At 37.7% G+C, this 27,047-nt stretch overlaps 1 protein-coding gene across 2 annotated transcripts in view; it reads right to left on the minus strand.

Annotated features, from left to right (window-relative positions):
• Positions 1-2,059: 2,059 nt before the first annotated feature.
• The window catches only part of c20h8orf34 (chromosome 20 C8orf34 homolog), an 88,797-nt gene continuing 63,809 nt past the window's right edge, over positions 2,060-27,047 (minus strand). The window contains exons 11-15 of one of the 2 annotated variants that reach the window (XM_081601943.1): positions 20,667-20,787; positions 13,727-14,223; positions 10,122-10,218; positions 3,330-3,368; positions 2,060-2,531 (exon numbers count right to left, since the gene is read on the minus strand). In XM_081601943.1, coding sequence (XP_081458069.1) covers positions 2,524-2,531; positions 3,330-3,368; positions 10,122-10,218; positions 13,727-14,223; positions 20,667-20,787 — 762 coding nt within the window. In that variant the 3' untranslated portion in view covers positions 2,060-2,523. Of the gene's footprint in view, positions 2,532-3,329; positions 3,369-10,121; positions 10,219-13,726; positions 14,224-20,666; positions 20,794-27,047 lie in introns of both variants that reach the window. The other variant, XM_081601942.1, reaches the window with a different exon arrangement.

Consider the following 27,047-nt stretch of genomic DNA (forward strand, 5'->3'; position numbering starts at 1 on the left):
GAAGGGAAAAAAAATGAAAAATTCAAGTCCTGTTTGGAGCTTTGTGAAACTAAACAGAAAGCAGTGATTAAATGTGCATAATTAAACAGTAATTAACATGAACATAATTACTCCTAATGATTACCCCGAGTCTTCCAAAAGGTTGCGTGTGCAGCTTGTTGCCGTTTATGCTGGCAGTGTTCAGATGTTTTCAGAGGAAGTAGGAGTAACTTTAGGAATGTAATTATTTCCAGCAAAAAATAACAAAACAATGTAAATCTGGTATCTGATAGAAGTTCAACGGGCAAGTCTTTAGAGAAGCCGCAACTGTTCAGAGAAAAACAAAATAATCTCTTCGTTGCATGAAGAACAGTACATCCATCCATCCATCCATCCATTTTCTTGCACCCTTTTTCCCTCAGTGGGGTCGGGAGGGGTGCTGGTGCCCATCTCCAGCCAACGTTTCGGGCGAGAGGCGGGGTCACCCTGGACAGATCGCCAGTCTGTCGCAGGAACAGTACATCCAAATGGTTAAACCCCTGTAGTGAAAAACTGAAAACGTGGTTGTTTTTTTTCATAATTTTTGTGACATTATGTCACAAAACCATTAAATCAAATTGGCGGCGTCAATTAATCATGTGACAGGTAGCATGCAACAAACAAAACTGTCTTTCTCAGTGGAAACCATCAACTTTATGAGTTGCCCTTAACTTCTGCCTGCCTGGCTTGCATTCCAGATGCTGTGCCGTTCCATGATCCTAATGGCGTTCTCCAAACAGGCGAGGTCATCTTTACCGAGTGTGGTGGCAGTCATGTGAGGGACTCCACATGACTGGGTCGTCAGAATCCGGCGGTTTTCAGAACAAGTAGAACATATCTCTCCGTAACTCTAGAGACCGACATCAATAAACGCAGCGCTAAAATCAGTTTACAGAATTGTAAGTCACTTGCTTACAAAGTAAGTGACTGCTTACTTTGTCAAGGCTGGTGGATATTGCTTCCTCAATGAAGTCAGTGCAGATCAATAAAGGGAAGATGGCTGCATTATGGCATAATGTTAGCATGTTACAAAATCCTAATGTAACCCAACTAATTCAGAAAACACGTAAAAACACATCCTATTTATTTATTTTTTAACTTCTTTATTGACATTCAGTTGGATTGGATATGAAAACCCAATTCCTCAGCCTACTCCGTAGCCCTAGCCCTGCAAAAACAAAGAAGCTACAAAATACATAATTTCCTAAAGCTTTTTGAAAGTACTAAGAGGGTTAAAAATATGGTTCTCTGGTGCTTGACAAGTAAATATTTCAAGCAAAACAAAGGGGTAAAGGTTGAACCTTCATATATACCGACAAAAATTGTATTTGAAGGTGGTTTTGCCATTAAAATGTTTTTTTTTTACTTAAAAAGTCTACCTCATAAATACCCCTGTATAAATATTCCAACATATCCATCACAAAAAGATCACACTGTCAAATAACTACGTTTGATGTATGGATTTTGTTCAATAAAAACCGTCACGTCTTCTAAACAAGCAGAGGGAATCAAATTTCAACAACTGTTGTGACGTTTTGGACCTGAACCTTGGACAGGCTTCTTCTCATGGCTGGTTTTGATGTGAATCTATAGGATGGAACCATAATATATTGCTTTACAGGAGAACTGGAATTACAAATGCCACTTCAGCCAAAGTTTTGAAAACTGGAAAAATTTCTCCATGTGATGCGATAAGTTGGTGAAAAGCTGAGTTACAGGCAGTGTTCATGAAAAGCATTTACTAGTGTATTTTGTTGGTGTAAACATTTCATTAAAAATGTTTTTAAAAATCATATGTTATCTTATGTTGCAACGCCGACATCTGTAGCTTTCAGACCCATATATGTAAAACTTTATTCTCTTTTTTGTAGTTAGCACTATTTTCAGGTGACCTTGCCCAGAAATTATGATAAATCCCCTTTATACCTTATTCAGTAAAATACAAGTTGTTTAAAACGTTTTAAACCTATTTTAAACAGAAGTGGAAATTGTAGGAAAATGGAATGTAGGAAAAACAAAACATTAGGGACAAAAACAAAAGTGCACTAAAACGGTTTAATTAATTTAACAGCATTCCATGTATTCCCTTCAACAATTTGGGTTTTTTTTCCATCTGAAAAGCACAAATTCTTTTAACAGTCCATGTCGATAAACACTTTGATTAAATGGGTGTGCTGTCCCGACAGTGTAAATCTGCACTAGGTCTAGAAAAGGAGTCCGTTAGGAACGAAATGCTTCTTGTTACTGGTCTCTATACACAAGTTCAATATCATGCTTCAATGCAAACAAAAATAAAAGGCATAACCCTTAGTTTCAAGTAAGATTTTCTCAGTTGATCATTCAGTTACAGTACAATGTTTATGAAACAGGGTGAAAAAAGTATACAATCTTTTTTGTTATAGTCATTCATATGCTTTACAAAAATAATCATCTTTGAACAGTTATTCAAAATATCCAGTGTTTTGCATAATTGTTTGATTGGATCAAGTCTTCTGGTTTTCATCACTATAGGCCTGTAAAAAAACAAAAAACAAAAGAGAAAAACATCAGTTTCCTGGAAACTTGAATGAGCCACATTTAGTCACCATTAGTAATAAGAAACTGAGGTAATTATCATAAAAGAGGTATTTAATATTTGAATAGAAAAATGTGAAGTGGAAAAGGAGAGGAGGTTCCAGTCTCCAGATTTTACAATATGGAAGAGTTCTGGGACTGCACTGAGCTTTGCGTTTGGTTGCTGTGGCAATCTTCTGCCGTCTCCGATAGCCAAGTAGAAGCAGCAGCAAAACAGCAGCAGCCAGCTCTCTGATCTCCCTCCAGACTGGCACACTCACACTGGGAACTGTGGGCACCTCTGAAGCCACAAGAAGGGGAACCACAGACGACCTCAAACCAGACAGACTTTCTCCTTCTCCCAAATGTTGATGCTGGGAGTCGACGCTGTCTGTCGCGTGTAAACTCAGAACCAAAGTGACTTAATGGAACTGAGCATCATCGTTCCCGGCTCCGCACACGGGCGGCCTCAGCCAATCGCGCTCGAGAGCTTCTGTGTCCTCCATTTAGCCTGTGACGGTATTCCACTGGGCCATAAATGAAGGTGGAGGATGGCAAGTCAACCATCGGCAGTTATTTGGATAATATGTGGCTCTACAAATGAGGTCATGTAAAGACGCGGAGGCTCTCATTTCAAGACGGTAGCTTATATTAAGCACTGGTTGTCTTTTTGCAGCTCAAATTACACACTTTCAGACGCGAGAGTGACTCTTCAGATTTTAGGCTGTAGCTCCTCAATCAGCGACAAAGATTCTTACCTGAAAACACGGATCTTTTGTTGGCATCCCGTGAACTACCTATGGGAGAGAAAAAAATACACATCGGCGTCAGAGTTCATTTATGCCTAGGAATAGCTAAAAGTGCGAAGAAAAAACTAAATCTTGTTGCTCTTCTGAGAGAAATGCAAGAAAAGTCATATCACCTTAAAAGAAAGAATTTAAATGACTTGTTTGCTTTAGCTGTGCCTTTCAATCCCCCGGCCCCCCACAAAAAATAATTGTTTAAGGATAGCATGAGTGTCCTACCAATTATAAAACTCTCTACACCAGATCAACACAGATTCGGTGTCCTTAGAACATCCATGACGATTTAAATGTTGGATAAATTCCTATGGGACGGCAAGCATGATGGTACTCATATCTTGACACCGGCCAAAATGTTTTGTTTTAGGTTTTTTTATTTAGATTTTTACCGCTTCTTGCCTGTCCATCCTATCACAACGCCACTTCCACAAGCAATACATTTGCACCAACGTGTTTCCTCACCAATAGAAACTCCTTGTAAATTTGGGGAGGATTTTTTTTGCCCCTCATTTCAGCATTGATGTGGAAGGGTATGTACTCCTGTCGCTTCTCAAAAGCATGAGAGCATGCAGATGAGGGGTTTCTTTTGAAGTGATCTCTCTATAACTGCAGTAAAAAAGCATCATGCACACAAAAAGTGTTTTGTTTTGTTTTTTTAACTCTGCAAAACAACTATTATATATCTACAAGCTGCTGTTTGTGCTTATTTACACTATAGTTTTTTTTGAGAATGCAACAAATACAATGGCATTTCAACAGTAGCCAGAAAGCCTCAACTTTACTTTGGCACATCTGCTGCAATTCTGCTTCAGTGTACTAATGACGTCACATCGTGATTTTCTGAGAAAACTAGTTTGTGGACAAAATTTTAACCTTTCTCCCCATCCTGAAATTAAAGTCGAGATTGACTGAGTATTTATAAAGAAGATGACTTCCTTCAGTTAACCAGCATGCACTCACTTTCAATGTATTTACTGTTTTGGGGATCATGATTGTTCATTTCAACTGTTTGGAGATATGCTAACATAGTAGCTGTGGTGCCAAGAAGGCTATAACGAGGTACTTGGAGAGTTGCCAGTGCAAAGTGTACAGGACCAGGCTGCGTCCTTCAAAAAAGTCAAATCCTTCTTAAAACTTTCAGTGGGGTAAATTTCACTAACAAAGCTACCAGTTTCCAGCTACCAGTTTTCTCTAAGTAGCACCCAGGACCATTAAATGCAGGTACCATAATAAGTCACCACCATTTCGCCATTAGAAGTTTTAGTTTATGCTTAAAATTGTCAGGAACTATCCTGCTATAATGGGGACAAATAAAGATTTTATTGATTTACAGTGAATTCAAGCTTTTCTTGATGGACCTCAAAAGACCTGCAGAGATCATCTCCTTCCTGGTGGATTTTTAATGTTACGAGATGGTGATAGTGTGAATGGGGGGGGGGGGCTAAAAGAATAGAAAATTAAAATTGGCAGAAGCACACACATCTGTAATTTGTTGCCAATAATTTATGTTTAACAAATATGCAATTAGGGTATCCAGAGTAGAGATTGTGTGTGTGTTTCTCTCGAGGGCTTTAGTGGTGTTTAAGCTCAAGCAACCAACACTGCTACGTCTCCAGCGAACCTGTTTCTGATAACAGGCAAATAAAGTAACACAAACCACTTGTGAATGCAGTAAATAATGAAGACTATGCAGGATCTCAAGAGACCAATAAAAACGAACAAAAAAAAAAAAAAATCTTCACTGTGCGTGTCATCCAAGGTATTTTTGCGGATGTGCGGGAAAAGGCAGGTTTCACACACAGCTAGTGAGAAAAAATGAGCAACTTTCACGTGCAATGTGGGATATGCGGTCATAACTTTGTGGATGTTGGTAGAATAACAGGAAATAACTTTGGATTTTCCACAACTATGGAGGTCTCGATTTGGACACGTCAGCAGGGATTCTTTGTGAAAGGTTTAGACGCACTAATGATGTGAAGTGATGTTTCACTGAGAAAATAGTCACATATAAAGACACATATTTTCATCTCTTTCTAAAATAAACCAATCAAAAGTTATTTGTTTCATTTGTTGCTATAGGATGTTGATATTCAGTATTTGGTAGTAATTCCAAACACAACGGAAGATTCCATTTTTATGTTACTTTGTTCATTAGCGTTATTTTTAAAACTCAAAAGCTACCATGTTTTTGCAGCTTTTGAATTGCAGAAACAATTCAAAAGCTGTTTTAATTTTTAAGTTCAACAGCTTTAAACTCAAAGCTTACATCCAGACATTTTATCTCATGCATAGTTTTATGCATCATATAAAACTATGATATATCCTCCTGTGTCCTGGTTATGGATCTTATTTTTTATACGATTTTGTATATTTTATTTTAAAGAGGGAAGGAAACACCAGTCACAGATTACCATATCAGTCATTAACCTTACAATATTGGCATGAAAAGAAGATGCATAGCAGAAGCTATGCAGAATATCTGTTATCAACTGATGGACAGAAAGGGGTTGCCTTGTCTGATGCTGCCTTAAAAGATATGCAATGAGTCACACAGAAGAAATGACCAGCATAGCAGCATCAGAATGAAACATTTATCTTTTCATCGTCATCACCTTTAAATATTACAGGAAAGTCTGACCAACCAACTAACAGCTGGGGGTAATGAATCCAACTCAGAAAACTGAGGATAAACCTTTCAGCTACGGGTGTCACAACCCATCGAAGCATAAAACTCGCTCTGGAAAACACTAAAGAATCTGATTAAAGGGTTGAATGTGTCCTCTGAAGACTTTTTTCTTGTTTCCCCCTGACTAATAACATCCTTCTCATGCACTCACACAAAGACATACAAACCAGATTTGAGCGAACAGTCCTACGGGGCTTCTCTCACGCCATAAGGTGCTTTGTCACGACTTGTGGCTGCCGGGTTTCTCTCTCTGACTTTCTGAGCCACGTCTAATTCAATGTGTGCTTAATATCCTTTCTCAATATGCCACTGTCACTGCCAAGGGCTTAGAGCAGGGCCCCAGGGGCCATTAGGAAAACCTATCCATTTATTGTGCAAGATATGCATTTGGCAAAACAACGACCCTCCAGAGTAACTTGTCAGAGGGGTTATATTTCCATGTGACAACCACTTGCCTGCTTGATCTTTCCTTTGGCTAGAATTCTTGTGTCATAACGTCAGCGAAAGCTGTCCTTGCGAGTCCCACATGCAGTTAATTTCCAGTTTGAGTAACTGATCTTTGTTTACTGTAAAAACATAGTTACACTTAATTCAAGGACAATTCTTGTTTCGTGCATACATCATGTTTTGGACTCATTCATTAACAAACCAAAGTCATGAGACGACGTAAATGTGGAGGTGGTGGTCTGGCTAATGGCTTACAAAAAAAAAAAAATTAAACCCAAGCGACGACGCAGAACACTGGTCCAGGACAAGAGGTGCTGACAAGCATGTTAGACGACTGTAAAGGTTGGTTTTGAAATTTACACTGGTTGTAATTTCCTCTCTCTCAAAAAAAAAAGGAAATACGGAATGAATTAAATTGCAAATGTGAAAAAGATGAATGTTTTGACTAACCCCCAAGTACTGTGTAAATTTACAACAAAGTTTTTCCACTTTAGAGCTGGGATACAGCGCCTCACGAAAGTACTTTTTCAGACTTTGTCACATCACAACCACACACAGTTTTGTATTTTGTAGAGATTTTATGCAGCAGATACAAAACATTTTGTGAACTTGTGATTTGGAGGGAATACAATGCTTTGCATTGTAGCATACAAGATACTAGTCGTGCAGCATCCATTGACATTCAGAACATGTTGATTCTAAGCCTTCTAAAAATGTAAAACCGAAATTAAAAAAATGAAAATATGTCAAAATCAACAAAATAGCATGTTGTAGCATTTACCAAGACAGAACAAGGTATCTGCACTGGCTCTTGGCCAGATATAGATGAGAATTTGTCCTGGACCTATAAATACACCTGAGCTAGGGTCTCTTTTTTTCAATGTGGGGTAGGGTGATGTCTTGGCTGTGCAAATTAACCATCCATTCCTTTCAGTCTTTCATCTTATTGGCCAAAACCAATGACAAAAGCTTGTGAACAGCCAATAAAGCCCGGCATGTTAATCAGCTGGGAGTTTCCCCCCCAAACCAAGAAACAGTTCAGACAAGCTTCATTTAAACACAAAGCTTTGCATTTTAAAACCTTCTAAGCTGTAATTTAAACATAAGTGCTTTCTTCATGACTTTGACTAGTATATCTACTGGAAAAAACAACAATTACAACTTTCTTGGAAAACTATGTTTTTATCTCTTGCCTTCAGGTCACAACATGAACCTGGAAGTTTAACTCCAGAGAGAGTGAATCCCATGTTTATATCCTCTAGAAGATAAAACTACAAACGATACTTAAGTTTAACACTGTAAAATAAACTAAAGTAGTTTTTTCAACATCTGTGGAAAAGGGGGTTTCCTGATATGTAGGTATGGTTACTGAAACACAAAGAAAGCAGAGTCATCTTTACATAAATTAAAATACTAATGATCTAACAATGTTTTTTTTTTTTCTCCATTTCTGCTCGAGCAACTTGTCCCTGGTTTTACTGTGACGCGTCACAAATGACATCACGAAGACCATGACGACCGCAGGAGAAAGACGAAACTAAACATGTGGGGACATTTAAATTAGAATTAGGTTATGAAGCAATATCTCAAGCTTTGAAGATCTCGCAGGGCACTGTTCAATCCATCATCTGAAAATGGAAAGAGTTTAGCACATCTGCAAAACCTACCAAGACATGACCGTCCTCCTAAGCTGACGGGCTTATTATCCAGAGAGGCAGCCAAGAGGCTAATGGTAAATCTGGAGAAGCTGGAGAGATCCACAGCTTAGGTGGGAGAATTTGTTGATGGGTCAGCACATTCAAATATCTGGTTGCAACACAATGGAGACCCGGATATTTGCTGTTCGGTACTTGTGGATGTTCTGTGGAGCGTAACTCCAAAACCCCTCTTTTCACAGATTTTTGAATAAGGGAATATCTGAAATATTCAAAAAAGAATGCAGCCTGCGAACCTGAAATACTTTGGTGCAATTCTACTCAATGTGCTATTGGCTGGCTCTGGCACTGCAGTATGAAAACTTATTCAAAACACTTTGTTATTTCAACGATGCCAACATCAACAACAATTTGCATCCCCGACACTGAAATATTTAAAATAGTACTTGAATAGTAAATTATTAGTAAATTTATTCTAAAAAAAATAGTAAATTATTCTCGATGTCGCCAACACCCAGAGTTTGTACCTGTGATATGGGGTACAGTCAAGTGAACAATTTCTATTTAATTTAGTTTCTGCTTAAAAGCAAAATCTTGATTAGTTTTTCATGTAAATTTAGGCATTAAGTCTTTGATGCAACCATCCCGGCCCAAAGCATTTGGTAAATGCTTCTCCTTCTCCTTCAACCTCTACCTCTTTTCTTGTCAGGTTGCTGTAAATGAAGGCCAATAGCAACATCAAACTTTATTATAACTCAGCCTCTACATTCTTATGGCTGGTAGAGTCACATGCAATGCATTATTTTTGTTGGTGATTCGCATAAAATCCCAGTAAATACAATGAAATTTGTGGCTTTTGGGTGAAAAAATGTAAACAACTTCAAGGGGTGAAAATACTTTAGCACTTTAGAGTGTTTGATGGCATAATTAACATAGTTACGATATCTTTAACTTGTAGAAGTGTCATATGTAATTGCTTAGCAATTAAGTGGAAAACCCCATCTGGCTTTAAAGTCATTAAGACCTTTGCTTTAGATCCCCTACTTGGGCAGGTGTTGCACTGTCAGGCTCAGCACTAAGGCTCTTAAACATTCCTCTCCATGTGTTTTTTGTTTGCTCAAATAAATCTGTTCTCTTCTAGAAATAAGCTCTGGAGCAAGACCTTAAATAATGATGAAATATATCATTTTTCATTGAGAGAGGGTCCAGGCTGTAAATTCTTACCCATATCTCAAAGGATCAGAGATGTTTAGCTAAACATTAACCAGCGCTAAAACAAGCACAAACCTGACAGCTCTAGTTGGATCACAGAGAACTGAGAAGTACTTAGTTTCCCCTCTGTGGAGGCCCTGGCTATTGGACCGTAAGGCCTCATGCATCCGTGTGATTTATGAACCGGAATGTCAGAGGAGGGGGCAGACCTCAGTCGAAGCTAATGGATTTGGGTTTTGTTGTGCTGCAGCCAGAGCTTTACTATGAACGATTTATGATGTTCGACAACAATCATTCAGATGGATTGACAACATCTTGATTCAGACGTGCCACCAATGAGGCCAAAACAGGAAATTTCACATAAAAACCTTCCATCCCTTGTTAGAATCCCCAACAGTGAAATATGAAAATATTATGCTCATGTTCCAGCTAAAAAAATTTTTTTACAATGGGGTAATTTTGTTTTGCTACTTTAATGCAGTGGTAATTTATTGGGGTAAAGTGACACAGTGAAATAAGCCTCCCATTTCAAGTTAAAAATAAAAAAGCTGCAGGAAGGTAAAATCATTATGGGAGCAGATTTGTGAGATGCAGATTCATAAGGGAGACACAAAAAACTGAGCAAACTTGTGAATAACGGTTTCCTTTTGGAACAGAAACCTTGATCATCATACAGGCACCTGAATGCAGAGAGAAGTAAAAAAGCAAAAAGAAAGAAAGAAAAAAAAAAGAAGGTAGGTGACTCACTTTTATCCTGTTCAGGAGGCTCCATGATGTCACTGTCTGTGTCACTGGGAATATGCCAGGGCTGTCTGATGGCCTGAAGCTGCTGGTAAAACTCATCCTGAAATAGAAAAAAAGGACATAACGCTGGAGAATTGATGCGAGACAGTAATATGGATGCTAGGAGAGAGACTGTTATTAGCCACACGTTAAAAGCCATAATTAAGGTCAGACAGATTTATGGCTTAAGTACTCATTAAAATGTAAACGTAAGGCCTAAAACTTAGTTTCAGAAACAGCTGAGGTTAAGTTTAAATTGTAAAGACAAGCTAATGTGAAGGCCGCAGTGCTACAGGGATGTAAAACAAAAAACAAAAAAACGTATGTATGCCCTTTTCTTCTGTTTTCTGAGCGAATACAAAAGGGAAGTGTTAATCAATAATCAATAAGAAACAGACTGCATAAAAAACTTCATTCAAGGAGGAACCACAATGTGAAAAACACAAGTTGGTCTACAGAACATTAAAAACTATAAGAAAAACCCCAACTATTCAGTTTTTGAAACCAACAGCTGTTTAGCAAAATAAGAACAGCCAAGCACGGTGGTGGTGGTTTGATGGTCTGAAGTTGCTTTGTGCGTTCAGAATCTGAAGGACTTAATTAAGGGAACTACTAAATCTTCTGTCTGTGCTGCTGCTATCAACACAAAACCTGAACTGTAATGTTTCTATGACACCTCAAAGCACAGAACACTTTTCTCATGTTTTTGTAAGTCGGTACAGTACAACCATGCACTTTTGCATCAGGTAAGCCTTGCTGGTACTTGATTGAATCCGAAGGTTCAGAATTGTTGTCATTCTCTGTGGTATAGACTAACAAGATATCAGTGTCAGTAGCATAGAAACTGGGTCTTATGATATAAGGCATCATCCTGCTGGAAATAACCATCCAAGACGGGTGCGTTTTGGTTGTAAAGGGACAAAATTATACCATAAGCAGCCAAAACAATGATGGACGACAGGATGGATTAATGCGGTCATGTTTTTGTTGACAAATCCTGACCCCACTATTTGAATGTTGCAGGTGAAAACGACACCAATCGGACCAAGCAGGGTATTTCCAATCTTTTAAGCTCATTCTCTGCAGGTGTGTCTTTAATCGGTTCTGCCACAGTAAGCCCCGGTCAGATTTGTCTCAATTTGCTGAAACAAAGAACTTTGCTTCAAATGGTAAACGACACGGGCATCTCTAAATAGAAACTAAAAAAAAAAGTGTAATGAAAAATGTGTTTATTGCATTTAAAAAAAAACCCTGACATTTGAAAATATAATTTTTTAAATATCAACCCATTATTTATACCCACTTTTTATGGGGGGATAGTATCTATCTCCAGCGATCATTAGGCGAGTGGCAGCACAGGTCACCACTTCATCATAGGGCAACACAGAGACACACAAGGACAAATAACCACACACACACACGTGCAAACCTAAGGGAGATTTAGAAAGACCAATTATCTAAAAATAAGGTTTTTGGATAGCTCTACGAAACCAGAGTAACAAATTATTCCAGATATTTGTTTTAAAAAATTGTCAAATTCATTTATTTAGTGAAAAAAATGCTTTGAACCAATAATAACTTGAAGAAAATCTGACTGCTTTTCATTCCTACTGTATAGGGTTTCAGTCGCTTCTCAGTTTCTAACCAGGCCTTCGTTTAAAGGATTTAGTCTTACACGTGAACAGGTGGCCCCAATAAAAACACACTGGGCACCCTGGAATAATGTTTTGGATAATGTCACCAAGTGTCAACTGGCGTAACTGTCAAACTGCATAAAAGGGAGTGTAAAACCCCTGCCCGTCATTAGGAAAGCCTTCAAAAAAGGGTTCGTATTTAACAGGGCTCCTGTTAAGTAGATCATGAAAGGAAAATAAGAAAGAAATCCCTCTGAAAGCACCTCTTTAATGCCAGGCTCATTTTTCCACAATGAAATGACATCCTACTGTACAGACCTCCACGGCTCTGCGTGAAACCCCACACGAAGAGTGTGCACGTTTTTGCCTTGTGCGTGCACTTGGTCGTAATCCGTCTCTGTAAATTCTCCCAAGCTTCTCACTCTTGGTGTTCCATAGCTTTGAAGTAGAAAATATTTTTTTTAAGCCATGACCAATAGCTGTGTATTAAACATCCTGTGTATTAAACAGCATGTGTAAAATGTATCTTTTTTTTTTTTTTACACAGATGTATACAAGCTGATTTTCAAATTAAACACCGATTTTATTTGCCGTCTAGAGAAGATGTGCTTTCCCTTCAGTATCTATGGTCCACACATGGATCTACTCATAACAGACAGACACAAGGATTGCTAAAGAGGCAGAAGTAAACAGCTAGACCGCCTCTGTCTAAAGGTTAAGAAAATATACAAAAACTAAGTGCAAAAATAACAATTTGTGGTCCTTGTGTTTGTGGACATTTTGTTTGCCTAGCCTATACTTTCTGGAGTCTTGTGATGATTATTTCCAGGAAATTCCTGTGGAAACCCAGGGATTATCCTGTCTGTCAAACAAGAATTTACATTTATAATGTTTTGTGCAAGTGTTTAATTTTTTTCTCTTTTTTTCCACATTTTGTCATGTCACCACCAGGAACTTCAACAGATTTTACTGGGATTATCTTCTTCTTCTTTTTTTTAAGAAACAAAAGTAAAAAAAAAACAAACAAAAATCGCTGCGCATTTGTGTTTAGCCCTCGTTTACTCTCACAACCCCTTTAAGAAAATCTACTTCAACTAATTGCCAAGTAAATTCAGATGTTCTAATGAACAGCACCATGAAGACTTAGGACATGGCAGTTCTTGGAAGAAAATTTGTTAAGGTTTCTCACAAAATAATGGGGCAGAGGTTCAACTTCCAGTAGGACAATATGCCTGACACACAGCTAAGGTTATAAGGTTAAGAGATTTTCTCTATCTGAGCTTCCTGAGTTTGAGGTGTTTGTAAAGAAGAAAAGGCAAAACCTTCTGTTTGTAGATGGGCAAAGTTAGTAGAGACACTATGAAAATGTAAGTAATTAAAAGTTACTTCTACAAAGTACCGATTGAACACAAATGCGTACAACACTTTAAAGACACTTGTGAAAAAAAAATACATACAACACAATTATGTGTTACTTTGAGATTGTCTACATCAGTGGTCCCCAAAGTTTGCCCTCGAGGGCCACTGGCATTCTGCATGATTTAGTTCTCTCCCTGGTGGTAGTAACAATCATTTCAGCATGTCAAAGTTCTTCTTAGGCCTTCATTTGATCCAGGTGCGTTAAGCCAGGGAGAGAACTAAAACATGCAGGATGCCAGTCGCCCTTGAGGGCCGACGTTGTGCACCACTGGTCTTTAGTATAAAACCATAGCAGTGTCATACAAGTAAAGACATGATTGTATAGGCAGTGGGATTCCTTTGGCATTTGTTTCCAGTATATAAACGATTAACTTGACGTTTCAATGTTTATAAGAGAGAGGACAACATACAGCTCAACACAATTACCTGTTTCTTGGACATTTGTAGTAAAAGATATGCATAAACACTGATATCAGTGTGCTTCAAAATCAAAATGTTCATCTGCTGCCGTCTTACCTCAGACAGATACGCCCGAAGGCTGGCACCAAGGCTGTCTGTGGTACTTAGTCCCGGAGGGGTGAGCAGTGGTCGAGGAAGTGGCGGCTGACTTGTGGGTGTCACAGGTCGGCTCCTTGACCTCCGGAATGTTACTTCTTTATGAGCACCGGGGTTAAAGGAGGAGCGCGTCAATAAGCTGTTCGGGGTCAGGGGTCTGCTGGGTGTTCTGGGGGTTTGAGTTCTGCTACCAGGGTTGCTGGGGGTCCGGCCCATTGACATGGACATGGATAGGGAGGTGGGCTTGGGGCTCAGCAAGGGGAGGCCGATACCACAGGACTTGCCTGAGATGCCACCGGCTGGAATCTGAGGCCTGGAGATGAGGCTGGTGAGAGGAAGGGTGTCTGGTAGCGTCCGGTGCCGTAGTGGGGTGTGGAGTAGACTTCCATGTGGATTGTTGGTGCTCCGACTGGTCATCTTTCCGACTTCTGCCAGCTTGGCCAGGTCTTTCTCAACCTCTGAAATGATAAAAGGAGTTTCAATTTCAAGGTTCTTGTTTAAATGTAAAGGGGAGATGTTATATTACAAATGGTGATCAAAAGAAAATATATTTAAGAAAATCTACAAGATGACTGTTTTATGTTGAAGATTTTTTTCAAAAAACATACCAAGGCACATAATATTTTAGCGTCTTTATTATGGTGCGTAAAAGCACCACAAACCCGACCTTTAATGTCATTTAACTGCATTTTTCTAAATACCCTCAAAATATCTCGGACTAACCTTTTGATTAGCTACAAACCCTTTTCCACACACAGCTTACTGAAACCTCAAAATGTCAATGTTTCTATGTTCATCATCCTTTAGAGCTTGATCTGAGTGTCAATATGTCAGAGAGAAACTAAATTCATTAGATTCATTAGAGTTTCAGATAAGATTTTAAAATAATCCATTCTTAATTTAAGAATATTTAATCATTAATATTAAAAAACAAAACATGGAATCACTCAATACAATGGTTGTAGGTCTGAAACCTTATATGTTGAAACAGATGACTGATTACTTGGATTCTTGAATCTCTCTAAAGTGCAAAGAGTGCAGAAAAAAAAAACTAATCCCTTTTTTTGATCGACTTTCAGCTCAGCTTGGCAATACGTTTCTTAAAAGTCTGACTGATTGGCTGATGAGGGCCTAATGATTGGTCTCTGAGATGCCAGCACCCCAAGGCACTTGAGCTCTGAGACTCAGATGAATAGAATTAGACGAAGGTTTGCCTGAGTGAGAACCAGGACTGATTTACTGCATATTTTTCTTTGTTTATTTTTCTCATCTGTGTAGATTTTGCTGCAATTAATGTTTTTCTTTCATCAGCCACTTAGCTGTTCAGGAGTAAAATTCAAGCAAGACATTTCCACCCCCCTCCCCCCTTATTGCATTGCTAATTTCTCACTCCAATGAAGAAAAATTGAAGATTGTTTTTTCTAGTTTGTGTTTCTTTCACTTCTAATAATCGGTTCTCAGAGAAAAAGTAAGAAGATTAACTTAATTCCAGATAATCATTAGACATCGCTGGTTTTTTTGTATGGTTTTTGATTTGAAGTGGGACAATTTTAATGATTACAAATTTATCTTCAGAAATACACAAAACCTCCTTCTATTAATGTGTATTCATGAATTTGCTTAAACAATTTAATTATTCAAAACAGATTTCTGATAACAGATTTATTCACATCATTTAATTTAAAGTAGATATTAGTGTCTTCCACAAATTTAACTGACATTTGGACTCAGTTTGCAGATCTTCGTGATAGTGCCTGTAATACTCTGTACAAATCCCAGATCACTATCAAATTATCTTCCAAGATTCCATCATAACATCACCCCTGCTTTTGATCATAACTCAGAAGGGGAAAAAAAACTATGCAGGTCTAAGTCCCACTGGACAGATGATTCACAAATTTTACTGAGCATTAAAGAGGATGAGACTTGTTTACTTTCATCCTTCTTCTGGGTAATGGATGACAATATTTATAGATCTTGTAAACTGTGGTCAATTCAGCTTCCCCTTAATAACCCCCCCAAAAAAATCTCCTAAGTCGAGGTACAGTGAGCACAGAATGCAAGAAGTTTTTCTACCCTTCCATGACAAAAACTAATTTGTTTGCCTCTCTGCTAGTTGTAGAAACAATTTTTGTTTGTGAAAGACCAGATTCTGCCAACTTGTGGGATCAACATCTGGCTCATTTTTTCCCCCTTATTTGTTATGTTTCTGATACAAATGTTGGCAATCTTGTCTTCAACAAAACTGTCTGGGAGTTATCATGTGCAAGGCATAATTTCACAAGTGAGTCATCAGGAGCGAGTCCTAAACTGTGTATGTGTGGCGTCAAGTAAATAACAAAAGGAAGCATGACAAGTATTCCATAAACCTCGACTTCCTTGTTTTTGAGTGAATGGTGCTTTTGCTCCCATGCAAACAACATTTTCCACAAGCTAATATGAACCACATGTTGCTGCTCACTGACAAATGTCCATTTAGTATGCAAAGCAGAAGATGTCTGCAGTGCTACCCATCATTAAACTTGGGGTGGAAAAAAACAACACCAAAAAAAACTTTGTTTGCAGATGTTTTCCACACAGTTTTTAGGGTTAATCTACATTTTCATTTGACAATATGTTTACATTTTTAACTTTACATGGGCTTTCGGTGGAAGGTAGGCCTTATGGAGATACGGTTGAGTTTAGTCTTATGAACTTTTCTCATTTATCTTCCATATTTGGAATGTGCCTGTGTCCTAGAAATAATGTAATAATTGAAGGAGCTTTTTGCTGCCATTTTTCCATCTAATTTTCCATAGAACATGGTGCTACCTTGGAGCTTCAATGTTTAGCTATGACTATTTGTTTCCCATAGTCTGCCATGAACTGAAAATGTGAATTCTCCTTGCTTTTCATTTTCACCGAATGGACCTTTGATCCAATGATTTTACGTTTAGTCATCTCGGCTTCCTGGGGAGCATGATTTACTTTGTTATTTCTGCAATTAACTTCATGTACTCTATTTGTTTTTCTTTTCCATATAAAGTAGTCCTGGCTTGGTTGTTTTCTGTTTACTGTATTTTGTTTTCTGGACAGAGACAATGACAAAGCAATTGCTGCTATTATCTTAATGGAGTTTGTGGAGGTTGTTTTTCCATAGCATGTACTCAAGTGGTCAAGTGATTCAGTGTTTAGGATGCATTTGTATGTATCCAAGACAGCCACGGACAGAGTAATTTCTGCTATTAACTCTATGCAGTTTTTAAAGATTAAACCTTTACCACTGTTTTTTTTTTGGTTGTTGTTGTTCAAATGGAAAGGTTTGGTTCCACTGTCATCACCTCCATTCTCAGTAAATGGGACATCTGATCAACTTAATTCAACTAAAGTATTGTAATTTGGACTGAATCCATATAACTGGATCTGAAACTGACGGTATGATTGGATTTTACAAACACAAATAAAACATGCATAGAAATAACTTTTTTGTGATCTAGTACTGTAAAAACATATTGCACTGAAAGATTAAAGAAAAACAAAAGTAAACTTTTACAATGTAGTTTATAGGCTCAATAATCTGCATGTATTCTGCATGACATCAAGCCTTTGGGCCCAACTTAAACTGTATTAAAAATAAGGTAACAAATAACCCTTTTTATTTGGCCAAAATATTTTTAGGATGTTTAAATGTGTGGTAGTTCAGATCGTACCATGACATCAGTTTTTGGTTGCATTTAAATTAAGCTTCAAAACAGCACTCTAATTAGCTGACACGCCTGCACAGCTCCTGACCGTAAGACCGAACCTAAATCCAGGGAAACACCCTGGTGTCACACTGAAATAAATGTTACAGGGCTCAAATAAAAACAGTTTCTGTATGACTTTCTAGCTTGAGTTGCTAACCGCCTACACCGTGTTAATAAATTCTCATGCGATTATTATATTCAACCGTAAACAGGATATGTTCGTTAGCTGTCCGTTCCCGTAAAGCCGATGTGTTGTACTGAAGGATATTTACAATTCTAATGATAACACCACGTGTTTTTGTTTCGTAAATCTTCCTCCCTTCCATAAACGGTTACAAGAGTCATGATCTTTCTGTAAACCAGCTCCGCAAACTTCCGAACACTAAAAGAGCAGTCTAATAAAAGCAGCGTCTTTTTAAGATTCTCTGCTGCTGGTACAGTAAACATAGTTTCTACTTTTACAGCAACTGATGCAAAATGACAGCTTCTGGTGATCAAAGACGTGGGGAAAAATACACACATCAAAATACAGCTGGTATTAAGCTCGCACCGTTGTGATCTGAATTTCAGATTAAGGAGACAGAAAAAGAAAGCAAAGTGGAAAATAAGACAGAGAAGGAGACGAGGAGAAACACAAACAGACCGAATCTATTAAAGCCTTTGATCAAGGAGCAGATGCACGTGCTGAGAGTACACGGCCACAGCACGCTATAAAACCATTCAGAAATCATGCAAGGATTATTGGGTCCCTCCTCTGAAAATAAACAAGAGCACTAACGACATACTTGCCTCCAGGTCTACAACTATGCAGAATAAAGCCTGCTGGATAAATTAAAACACCACCTTCTGAATTTAGTAGAAATGGACAAAGCATACTTTCCCAACATTGCAATGTTTACAAAAAAAAGATAATTAAACTTCTGTACAATTAGAGAACTTCCAGACGCATCCATTAAACCATAAGATTATATGAGAAACTTTGTTATTCAGTTACCCTCATTTTTCTCACAATAAATTGGCAAATTTCCTAAGTCAACAAGTGTTTACAAATGCAATAAAGAAAAAGGAATTTAGACATTTGAATGATGCATAGTACCTTAAAAAGTAATTAATACCACTTGAATAAGAGAAACAAAAGACTCAAAAGATTTTTGAGTGTTTTGAGGTTTTCCCATAAATTGACTGATTTATGTCTTTGTGACTTTTTAGCAAACAGCGATTCAGTGACTCTGAACCTGAAGAGGAAAATCTGATGTTATGTCTTCTGAACAGTAATTTGCTTGCACTTGACAAAAAGAAATTGTCTTTCTCAGTCATAAGACAAATGGTATAGACAAGTTGAAATACTTAAATAGTTTTTGCTTAAACATCTTGAATGAGGCCTTTGCTCAGAAAGTTCCATCAGAATGGTTAATATACATAAAAAATAGAAATCAAACCTTTTGGCAATCTCTGCATCAACAGAAATCGTCTTTTTGCGTCATCTGAAAAACATATGCTACTTTGTGGACAAAAAAAACCCCTTCGCTTTGTTCAACCAATATGCTTCGAATAATTCTCGTATGTGACGATATGTAGAGGCTCTTTACACAGTGTGATGCTGTCAAACTGAGTGGGAAGACATGCAAAAAACAAACAAGTGTGTCACACATGACACTAAATGGCGCCTTTCCCTCCAGCCTACATTCCAGACTACAATCTGTTTCATAAACCAATACATATGTGATAAAATGGTGACAAAAAAACAGCCTCAGACTCCCTTAGAAGTCATACATATCAAAGATGAGAACTGGATACCATGAATAATATAGGTCAAATTGCAAAACAATTCAACATTCCTGGAATATGTCAATCTATAGCAAAGGCTGTAACCAATTCAGCAGTTTCATTAAATCAACCTGACATCACTGGAGTTAGAACAAATATTAAGCATGTGGAGAGTGACATTTTTATTTTGTCTTGTAGCATTTTTGCTTAAAAAAAAAGAAAAAAAAGATTTGATTCAAGTAAGGCAATGCTTTCACCAAAGTGAACACTTTCTTTGGCCAAAAGTAACACATACTTTGGATAGACTCTTTCCCTTGCTGTAATCTATACCTCCATAAATTCTATGAATAATAATCCAAAGTATGTGTACATGTGTGGAACAGCAGATCAAACAGATTTTTTTTTTTTTTTTTTTTTGCAACAGCAACGTTTTGGTTAGTGATTTTCAGACCTGTAGTAGCTTATATGATATAAAATTATCTATCCTTTTTTTTGCCACTTTACAGACACAAGTGGCAATGAAATGCAACAAGTCTTTACTGCAACTTTCTCCATTTTATGCTTTAAGATGTTTGGTAACAAACAGCAAAGACTTTTGAGCAGAAGCTTATCAGATCTCATCACCGCCAAGTAAATTTGATTAAAACATGTTCACAGTGTCCTGCTGGGTCAAGACTGGGGACATTACCTTCTGGTTACAGGCCCCGTCTTGGGTTACAAATTTATTTTTCAAATAATCAACTAAAAATCTCAAAATGATGTTTCATTCATTCAGTTATCAGATGCCTATAAGCAAGTAATAACTGAAAGCTTTACTTTCAGTTTCAACCATCCGACCTCTTTGCATGGGGGCCATGTTTGTTTATAACAAGTGTGAGATAATATGTTATTGTAGCAGTTGTGCAGAAGCGGAGTGTAAATAATGTGAGTGCTGTGGCACTTGTGGCAAAATTTTTTAGACTCGTCATTAAGCTCATGGCAGTGTAACTTATGCAATAAATATGTGGACTTCCCTACCAGCATAAGCCAAATTAAGCCAAATTTTAAAAGAAAACCAAAGTTGTTTCTATAAAAATATAGCAGCTGTGTAAAACTTTTGGTTCTGAATGATCTTAATGTGGTTTACTTGCTTTGCTTCACATCATCTGTCCTTAAAGAATGTTGTCACTGTGTTCTTAAAACTACATCTGGGAGAAGGCATTGGAAATTCGCATAGGAATAAAAATGTCTTGATATTTTTGTGTTACTAACCACTTGTCCCTTTTAAAAATAAACAACAAATGAACGAAAAAATGAAAGAACATCTGAAAAATAATTGACAATGGAAGTTCCCAAAAAAACTCTGCAGGCACAAAGACACACTGCAAAAACATGTCCATCGTAGAAACATGCACACATGCGCTGCCTACCAGCAAGCTGTTTGCCCATGTTCTCCAGCTCTTTGGAAAAGAGGGAGTCGCCAAGCAGCAGCCCCGTCTGCCCAACAGAACTCCCACCTCTCGCAGACTTCAGATCAGCCTCCCAGACAGCCTGACGCTAGTTAGAGAAGGGAACAGAAAAAAAAATGAACGAGTCACATTAGAAGAAAGACCCTTCAATTAACTCTTTATATAATTTTCAGCTATTGCCGAAAGTATCTGAGCCATATCTGCTGAGGGGGGAAAAAAAGAACCAATTATTATTTTATGGGCTTTAGAAAAACACAAGAAACCACAGCAAGTGTAGATGAAAGCATCCAACATGGAGGGAACTCTGTTAAGTGAATGTGGCCCGCTAGACAGTCAGTAGTGGTTTAGGACATTTTTCTATAACCATCAGCAGAGACCCCTTACCCTTTGCGCACTGGTGTGTTGGCATTAGGTTCGTTAGCTCAATTATAACTAAGCAAAATTTTACTTTTTCAGAGTTATTTAATTTCAGACATCTTCACACACTATTTGTGAGCTGTGTGGAAAAAAACCTGCAAGACATACCAAGCTTTGCCAAGTTGTGTAATGGAAGCTTGCCTAATCGTAATTTTATTATTTTGTGTGGCCGGATGATGTATAGAGTTAATGCATTTAGTGTTCGTGAGCTCTAAGCACAGGTGAGAAATAAAACTTGACAGCCATAATCCCACCACCTGTTTGTTTAGTTTACACAAGATAAGTTATGATGCGTCGGATGCCAGCGCTTACATCATTTGATATGCTAAGCTTTTAATGAGAAACAGAGCTGACTTGACTAAGTGTTGAGATGCTCTGGGACATCTGGTAATAGATATGTTCAGCATACTCCTAAAGCAAGACTCAGGGATCGCCCTTTGATACACACACACACACACGCACCCCCCACACACACACACACACCACAATGATAAAGTCCACAATGCATAAAAACATTAATCTTACCTGACATCACAGCTACCAAGGGGTAGAAAAGTTAGGAAAACTTGCTAAAACCTATTTTTAAGTTGTATATAGTTATCACAGAGAATAGTAGTACTAGCAGTACTAGAAAGTCATAATATTAATAAAAGGCCATACAAGGTTCCAAACTTGCTGACTGTGAATTAAAAAGGTAAAATATTTAGCCCGACATTAATGATGACAATGACCATCCATAAAAGTGGCATTGTTGTGAGTTACTATCCAAAGCATTGGCAGCCAATCTGGTTGGTATACAAGAAGAAAATGAAATGGTTTTTCTCTCAGCAGGTTTTCTCCCCCTCTGTGTTTTTACTGCTGGAACCAGGGCCAGATCAGACAAAAGAGAGTACTAATCTACCCTGAACACTTCCCTGGTATGGAGGAAGGACGTAAGGAACTCTGGGTGAATCTCATCCAAGCAAGGAGCTTTTTAATGAACTCGGTGACCTCTGCGCCACAGTCCTGATCGTAAATCCCCAGACTCCACTTTCTTAATGGAAGACGTGGAAGATGTCCACTAAAGGGTTGCCTTGCGATAAATGGATAAATGTTAATATAAATATTTTTCTTATGAACTCGCATTCCAGTTGGAGACCTTTGCTTTCACTACTTTCTTTACGTGGCCATTCTTTTATGCAATGATCCCCGATTTCTACATTCCAAATGTAATTTCATTGATCTTCAGCAACTTTGACTTTGGCTCTCAGTTGATCCTGCTCTCACTTTCTTTCATGCTTTTTGTTTTTTATCATTATTATTTCTCAGCTTTGGGCATGAAAATAAATATGACTATTATGAGCTGCAAGTCTGAACACAACTGAAAAAAAAAGTCTTCAAAGATACAAATTTAAATTAATAATCCAAACGGGCTGTTTTGGCAGAGGAAACTCTGGCATTATCTTCCTAGCTGCTATCCAGCTGCGTCATGGTGCTCATGCCCAGCTGCCAAAGAGTACAAGAGATGGCAGTTCTGGTCTGATTTATAAGCTTATATTTGAATGCCCATGCTTAATAAAAATATCAATCTGAGCCTAGGGAATCTTGACAAGTATAGGAGTTTTGAACAGAGTGTGATCCTAAACACACGGCAGCCATAAATCTTTGTTTGAAGAATTTTTTTTGTTTGACTGGCCAATGACTTCCAAACATTGGCTTTGGGTACGTTAGCATAATGTGGAAACAAGCAGGTGCATATAGTCATTTGTTTTGTAGATTGCATAAACAAGTCAGGAAAACAATTTTAAAAAATAAACGTATATAGATTTTGTTTGTACAGTTTCTACTTTTAAGTTTGAGATCATGAGAAACTAATATATTTTTATGTAGCTTACTTTCCTATTGCCCATAAAGAACAACTTCCCTCAACCAAATTTAAAAATATATAAATTTTAAATCTCTAGAGTGGGAACATGTACTCAAATTTGTACTTTATTAAAACGCATAAAGTAGACTTAGTACAGTGCTTAGAAATTTCTATAACATTAAGTGTCTTAACATTTTCTTATGAAACAACACGCTATTGTATTTTATTGGGATTTAATGAGATGGACTACTACCAAGTAGTGCAAAAGTGTTTAGCAGAAGTAAAACTGCTGCAAAGCCCCAAAGTATAATTCAGTACCAACAATTAACTTCAGATGTAACTTAATTAGTAAATAGGGTTCATCTGTGAGTAATTCATTCTCAATATAAATTCAGCTGTTTGGGGGTTTGCTCAGAACATTAGTGACCAAACAGCATAATGAGAACCAAGACCACCAGCATCTTAGGCCTTAAGAGAGCGCACAACATGAAAAACTGCGAGGAGGACTCAGGGAGTTTTTATGAGCCTAAGAGTGTCAAAAAAGATTCTGCAAAGATTGGGGATTGGGTGGAGTATTGGTATATTTCAGAAAGGCTCAAGAAGGAAAAGCTACCAGTTTATATTCCATTTATAAGACTGAGCAATTTGAACGACAGGATATAATTTTCATTTATTGCAATTGTGGTAACATTTCGTCCACACTCTTTACTAGTTGGTGGCGTAAATGCTCCATTAAGTTGTTTGCCAACCACCGTTAAACAATTAGTAGAAGAAGAAAAGAAGCCGATCACTTCTAGGGACCTAGCAACAGGGGTCAACCACATCTTCTCACTAATCTAGAAATTTCTGTCGTCTCCACGATCAGAGTTGCTCTCAGCAATTGGCTGAATCACTCCAAAGCCAAGACTCTTGGGCAGGGATTTTAAACTAAGTTAGGAACTCTGTGAGAGGACAGAGGCTCTCTGAAAATATGGCCTCAGACCCAAATCTACTAAAGAATTGATGTCTGCAGAAGCTCTCCTGACAGTCAGGAGGAACCCAAGTTACTTTGCAAAAATGATCAGAAAAAGAACATTTCAGCCTCTAGACATGCAAGGCTGGTAGATGTAAACCTGACCTGTAGCAACAATAGTAAAAATATTGCAATTATAAAGAAAGAAGTGTATGTATGCTGCATGTATTTTTTTTTTGCATTCCACAATTATGCTCCACTTTGTTTTGGTCCGTCTCATAAAACCCCAATAAAACCGGTTGAAGTTTATGGTTTTAGCATGTCGAAGGGATGTGAAGCCTTTTTGCAAGATGCTGAACTCCATTTTTTACTAAACATGTATCCGAGCAAAACAAGGGAAACTGATATTCTCTCATGTATAGCTGACCATTAAATTTCAAGTCCATCACATTGATCTTGGTGCCTGTCAGACACATGAAGCATTTCGTGGCAGCAAAGCCACATCACCACAAGCCAATCTTTAATTACAGCCCTCATAAAGCAGTGATGTGAGCTGAACATCATAACTGAATCCACTACTCGGCTATTTCTTTTTCTTTGGTGGTATCTCCCCAAATCCAACAGCATTACATCATCGTCTCCGCCTCTCGCTTTGGGTCTCCTCGGCTGCAGCACACAAGGCCACCAACATGATGCGATTTTTTTTAATTTCCCATGCACTGTAAAGTCATTACCAGGCTGTAACATATTAACTTAAAACACGCTGCAGCTAAAATTCTTTTTGGAAAACCAAATACATATTTGAAATTTTTTTTTTTGGGAGGAGAGGGGGTAGTGGTAGTGGGGGATGTTATACAATGCCCTCTTGTTTTCAATCTTACAAGAATCAAAGTTTATCCCAGAGACTCTACACTAGAGGCTGAGGCAACCAGTTTTCAGGAGTCCTGAAAGCCTAAACAAAACAACTTTACACACTGCAAACAATTACTCCAATCAGATAACATCCACTCATAAACAAACGCTACAATCAAAATATCTTCTTGTCTTGATTGATTTTGGTAAACTCATACATTTCTAGGAAGTTCAATAGAAAACATCTACATGTACAATCAGGCGTTATAATGCAAAGCAAAGAAATATGTAAAAAGCATAAATGGCTCAGTGTAATTTGGGAAACATGAATCGAACAAAAACAGTCTTGATTAGAGCCTGAAAATACATAAGGAAGGCATGAGAAGCAATCTCAATTTCATTTTGCAGCCGTCGTTCTCATGCCAGACGATATAAAGCTTTTCCTCCCTTTTGTTTTGAGGCTAAGTTTAGATGGTTTAATCTGCAGGGGAAAAAAATAAACATTTATTTTCCATCTCCAGCAAACAGATAGACTTTCACTGAGTAGATTTGTATCAGTGGTGCAAAACCATATTTTAATAATGCTCCCTATCGCTATGTGACCACAAAAGGAAGAAATTCAAGACAAAAGTGGAAACAACAAATATCAAACTTTTTTTTATTATTATTATTTGCATGTTGAAATCAAGTTAGCAAAAAAAAAAAGGATGGAAGTCTTAATATGTACTGTGTGTTCTCAGCTATGTGTGTGGTCAGCTCTTAAGATCCCCACAATCTGGGATTTGCGCCAGTGTGGCTTAGCACACAAACAAAAAAAAAAAGAAAAAGAACTGTTTAATATTTGTGCGTGCAGTTAGAGCTAAAAAAAAAAAAAAAGATAATCAGAAAAATTTTAAAATGAAACCAAGACATGTTCAACCTGAAACATACTTCTATTATGCACATCTTATTTCATAATGTGTTTTATGGCTTACTGAAACCTCCTTTAATAGTTGTTTATGTATTGTTTAATACCTATTAGGCATTTATAATCTGCTTCAGATGGCAATTGTTGGTTTGGAGTTAACCCACAGCTATTATTCCTCTAAACCTCCAAAGGGAAGTGGTCAATGAGACAAGTTTGCAAGTAGGTGTCAAGTGGGAAGCAGAATGAGCAGCGATTAATTTTAATCGCTAGGCCCTTTAAAACCAAGCTGGTTAATTTGAGTTTCCACTGGCAAAGCTCTAGCACCAAAACATTGGACAAAGGACAGAACCATCTCCATCAGCAGCTGGGGCCGGGGGATGGGCTCCTGGGGAGCATCAGCCAATCAAATCACTGTGAACTTCAACAGAACACCACAATGAGAAAATCTTGATTGCTTAATGGCCATTAAACTCTTGTTTTCTTCACAAGAAAGGCCATCTAATTATATAAATAAATTCTGTGACTCTGAATAATAAGTATTTTCTGGTTGTTCTGCTGTTGCCATGGTGATCACCCTCAAACGACTTGCGGCATCAGAGTAAAGCAAGTAAAAGTTGCCTTTACGACTATGAGGGAAAACAACTGAACTGGAAGGTAAGCATGGGTCTACTGCTGGTGTTAATCAGTTAAATAACTAAAATTAAAAAAAAAATTTATAAATAATCTAATCATCCCTAAATATTTTATAAAAAACTAGCATAAATTCTAGAGGGCCTGGAGTTTTCACCAGCAGCAGCATAGAGTAACTTAGCAGTGGGTTTCCTGCACATGCTGCACAATGCTGGTAGTTTCAGTTGACAAAAAAAAAAGGTTAAAATGCAAGTGTTGAGAAAAACCTTCTATTCTTGGTAAACACACAAATGAGCTGCAGCAGTTGCTTTTATTACAGTCATACTTTCAAATTTACATTTTGCAAAGCATGAGTGGCATATCTGATAATAACTTGACACTTTATTTGTTCTTATTTAATTTAACTGCCTGCTTTTTTGACTATCTTGAAAAGAACTGTTCAATCTTAAAAGTGCATTTCCTTTATAAAACAGATTGTTGTTTTAGAATTCCCAAGAAGACAGCAATAGCCTTGTTTTCTCCACAACTATAATGGCTAATGTAGTCTCTTCTAGCTTTGGGCATTAATGGGGAGAGCTGACAGGTTATGAGAGGCCACGTTGCACTTCTAATCATTTCCTTTTGTTTTGGCACACAACAGATTCACCTAATGAACTTTATGGACTTGTGTACCGGAGGCAGCCAAAAACAAATAGCATATTGACAATAACCCTATTAGAGTTTCATTTGGGAATTCCA

The sequence above is a fragment of the Poecilia reticulata genome, chromosome 20 (genome assembly GCF_904066995.2).
Source record: "Poecilia reticulata chromosome 20, P_reticulata-male-v2, whole genome shotgun sequence".
NCBI lineage: Eukaryota > Metazoa > Chordata > Actinopteri > Cyprinodontiformes > Poeciliidae > Poecilia > Poecilia reticulata.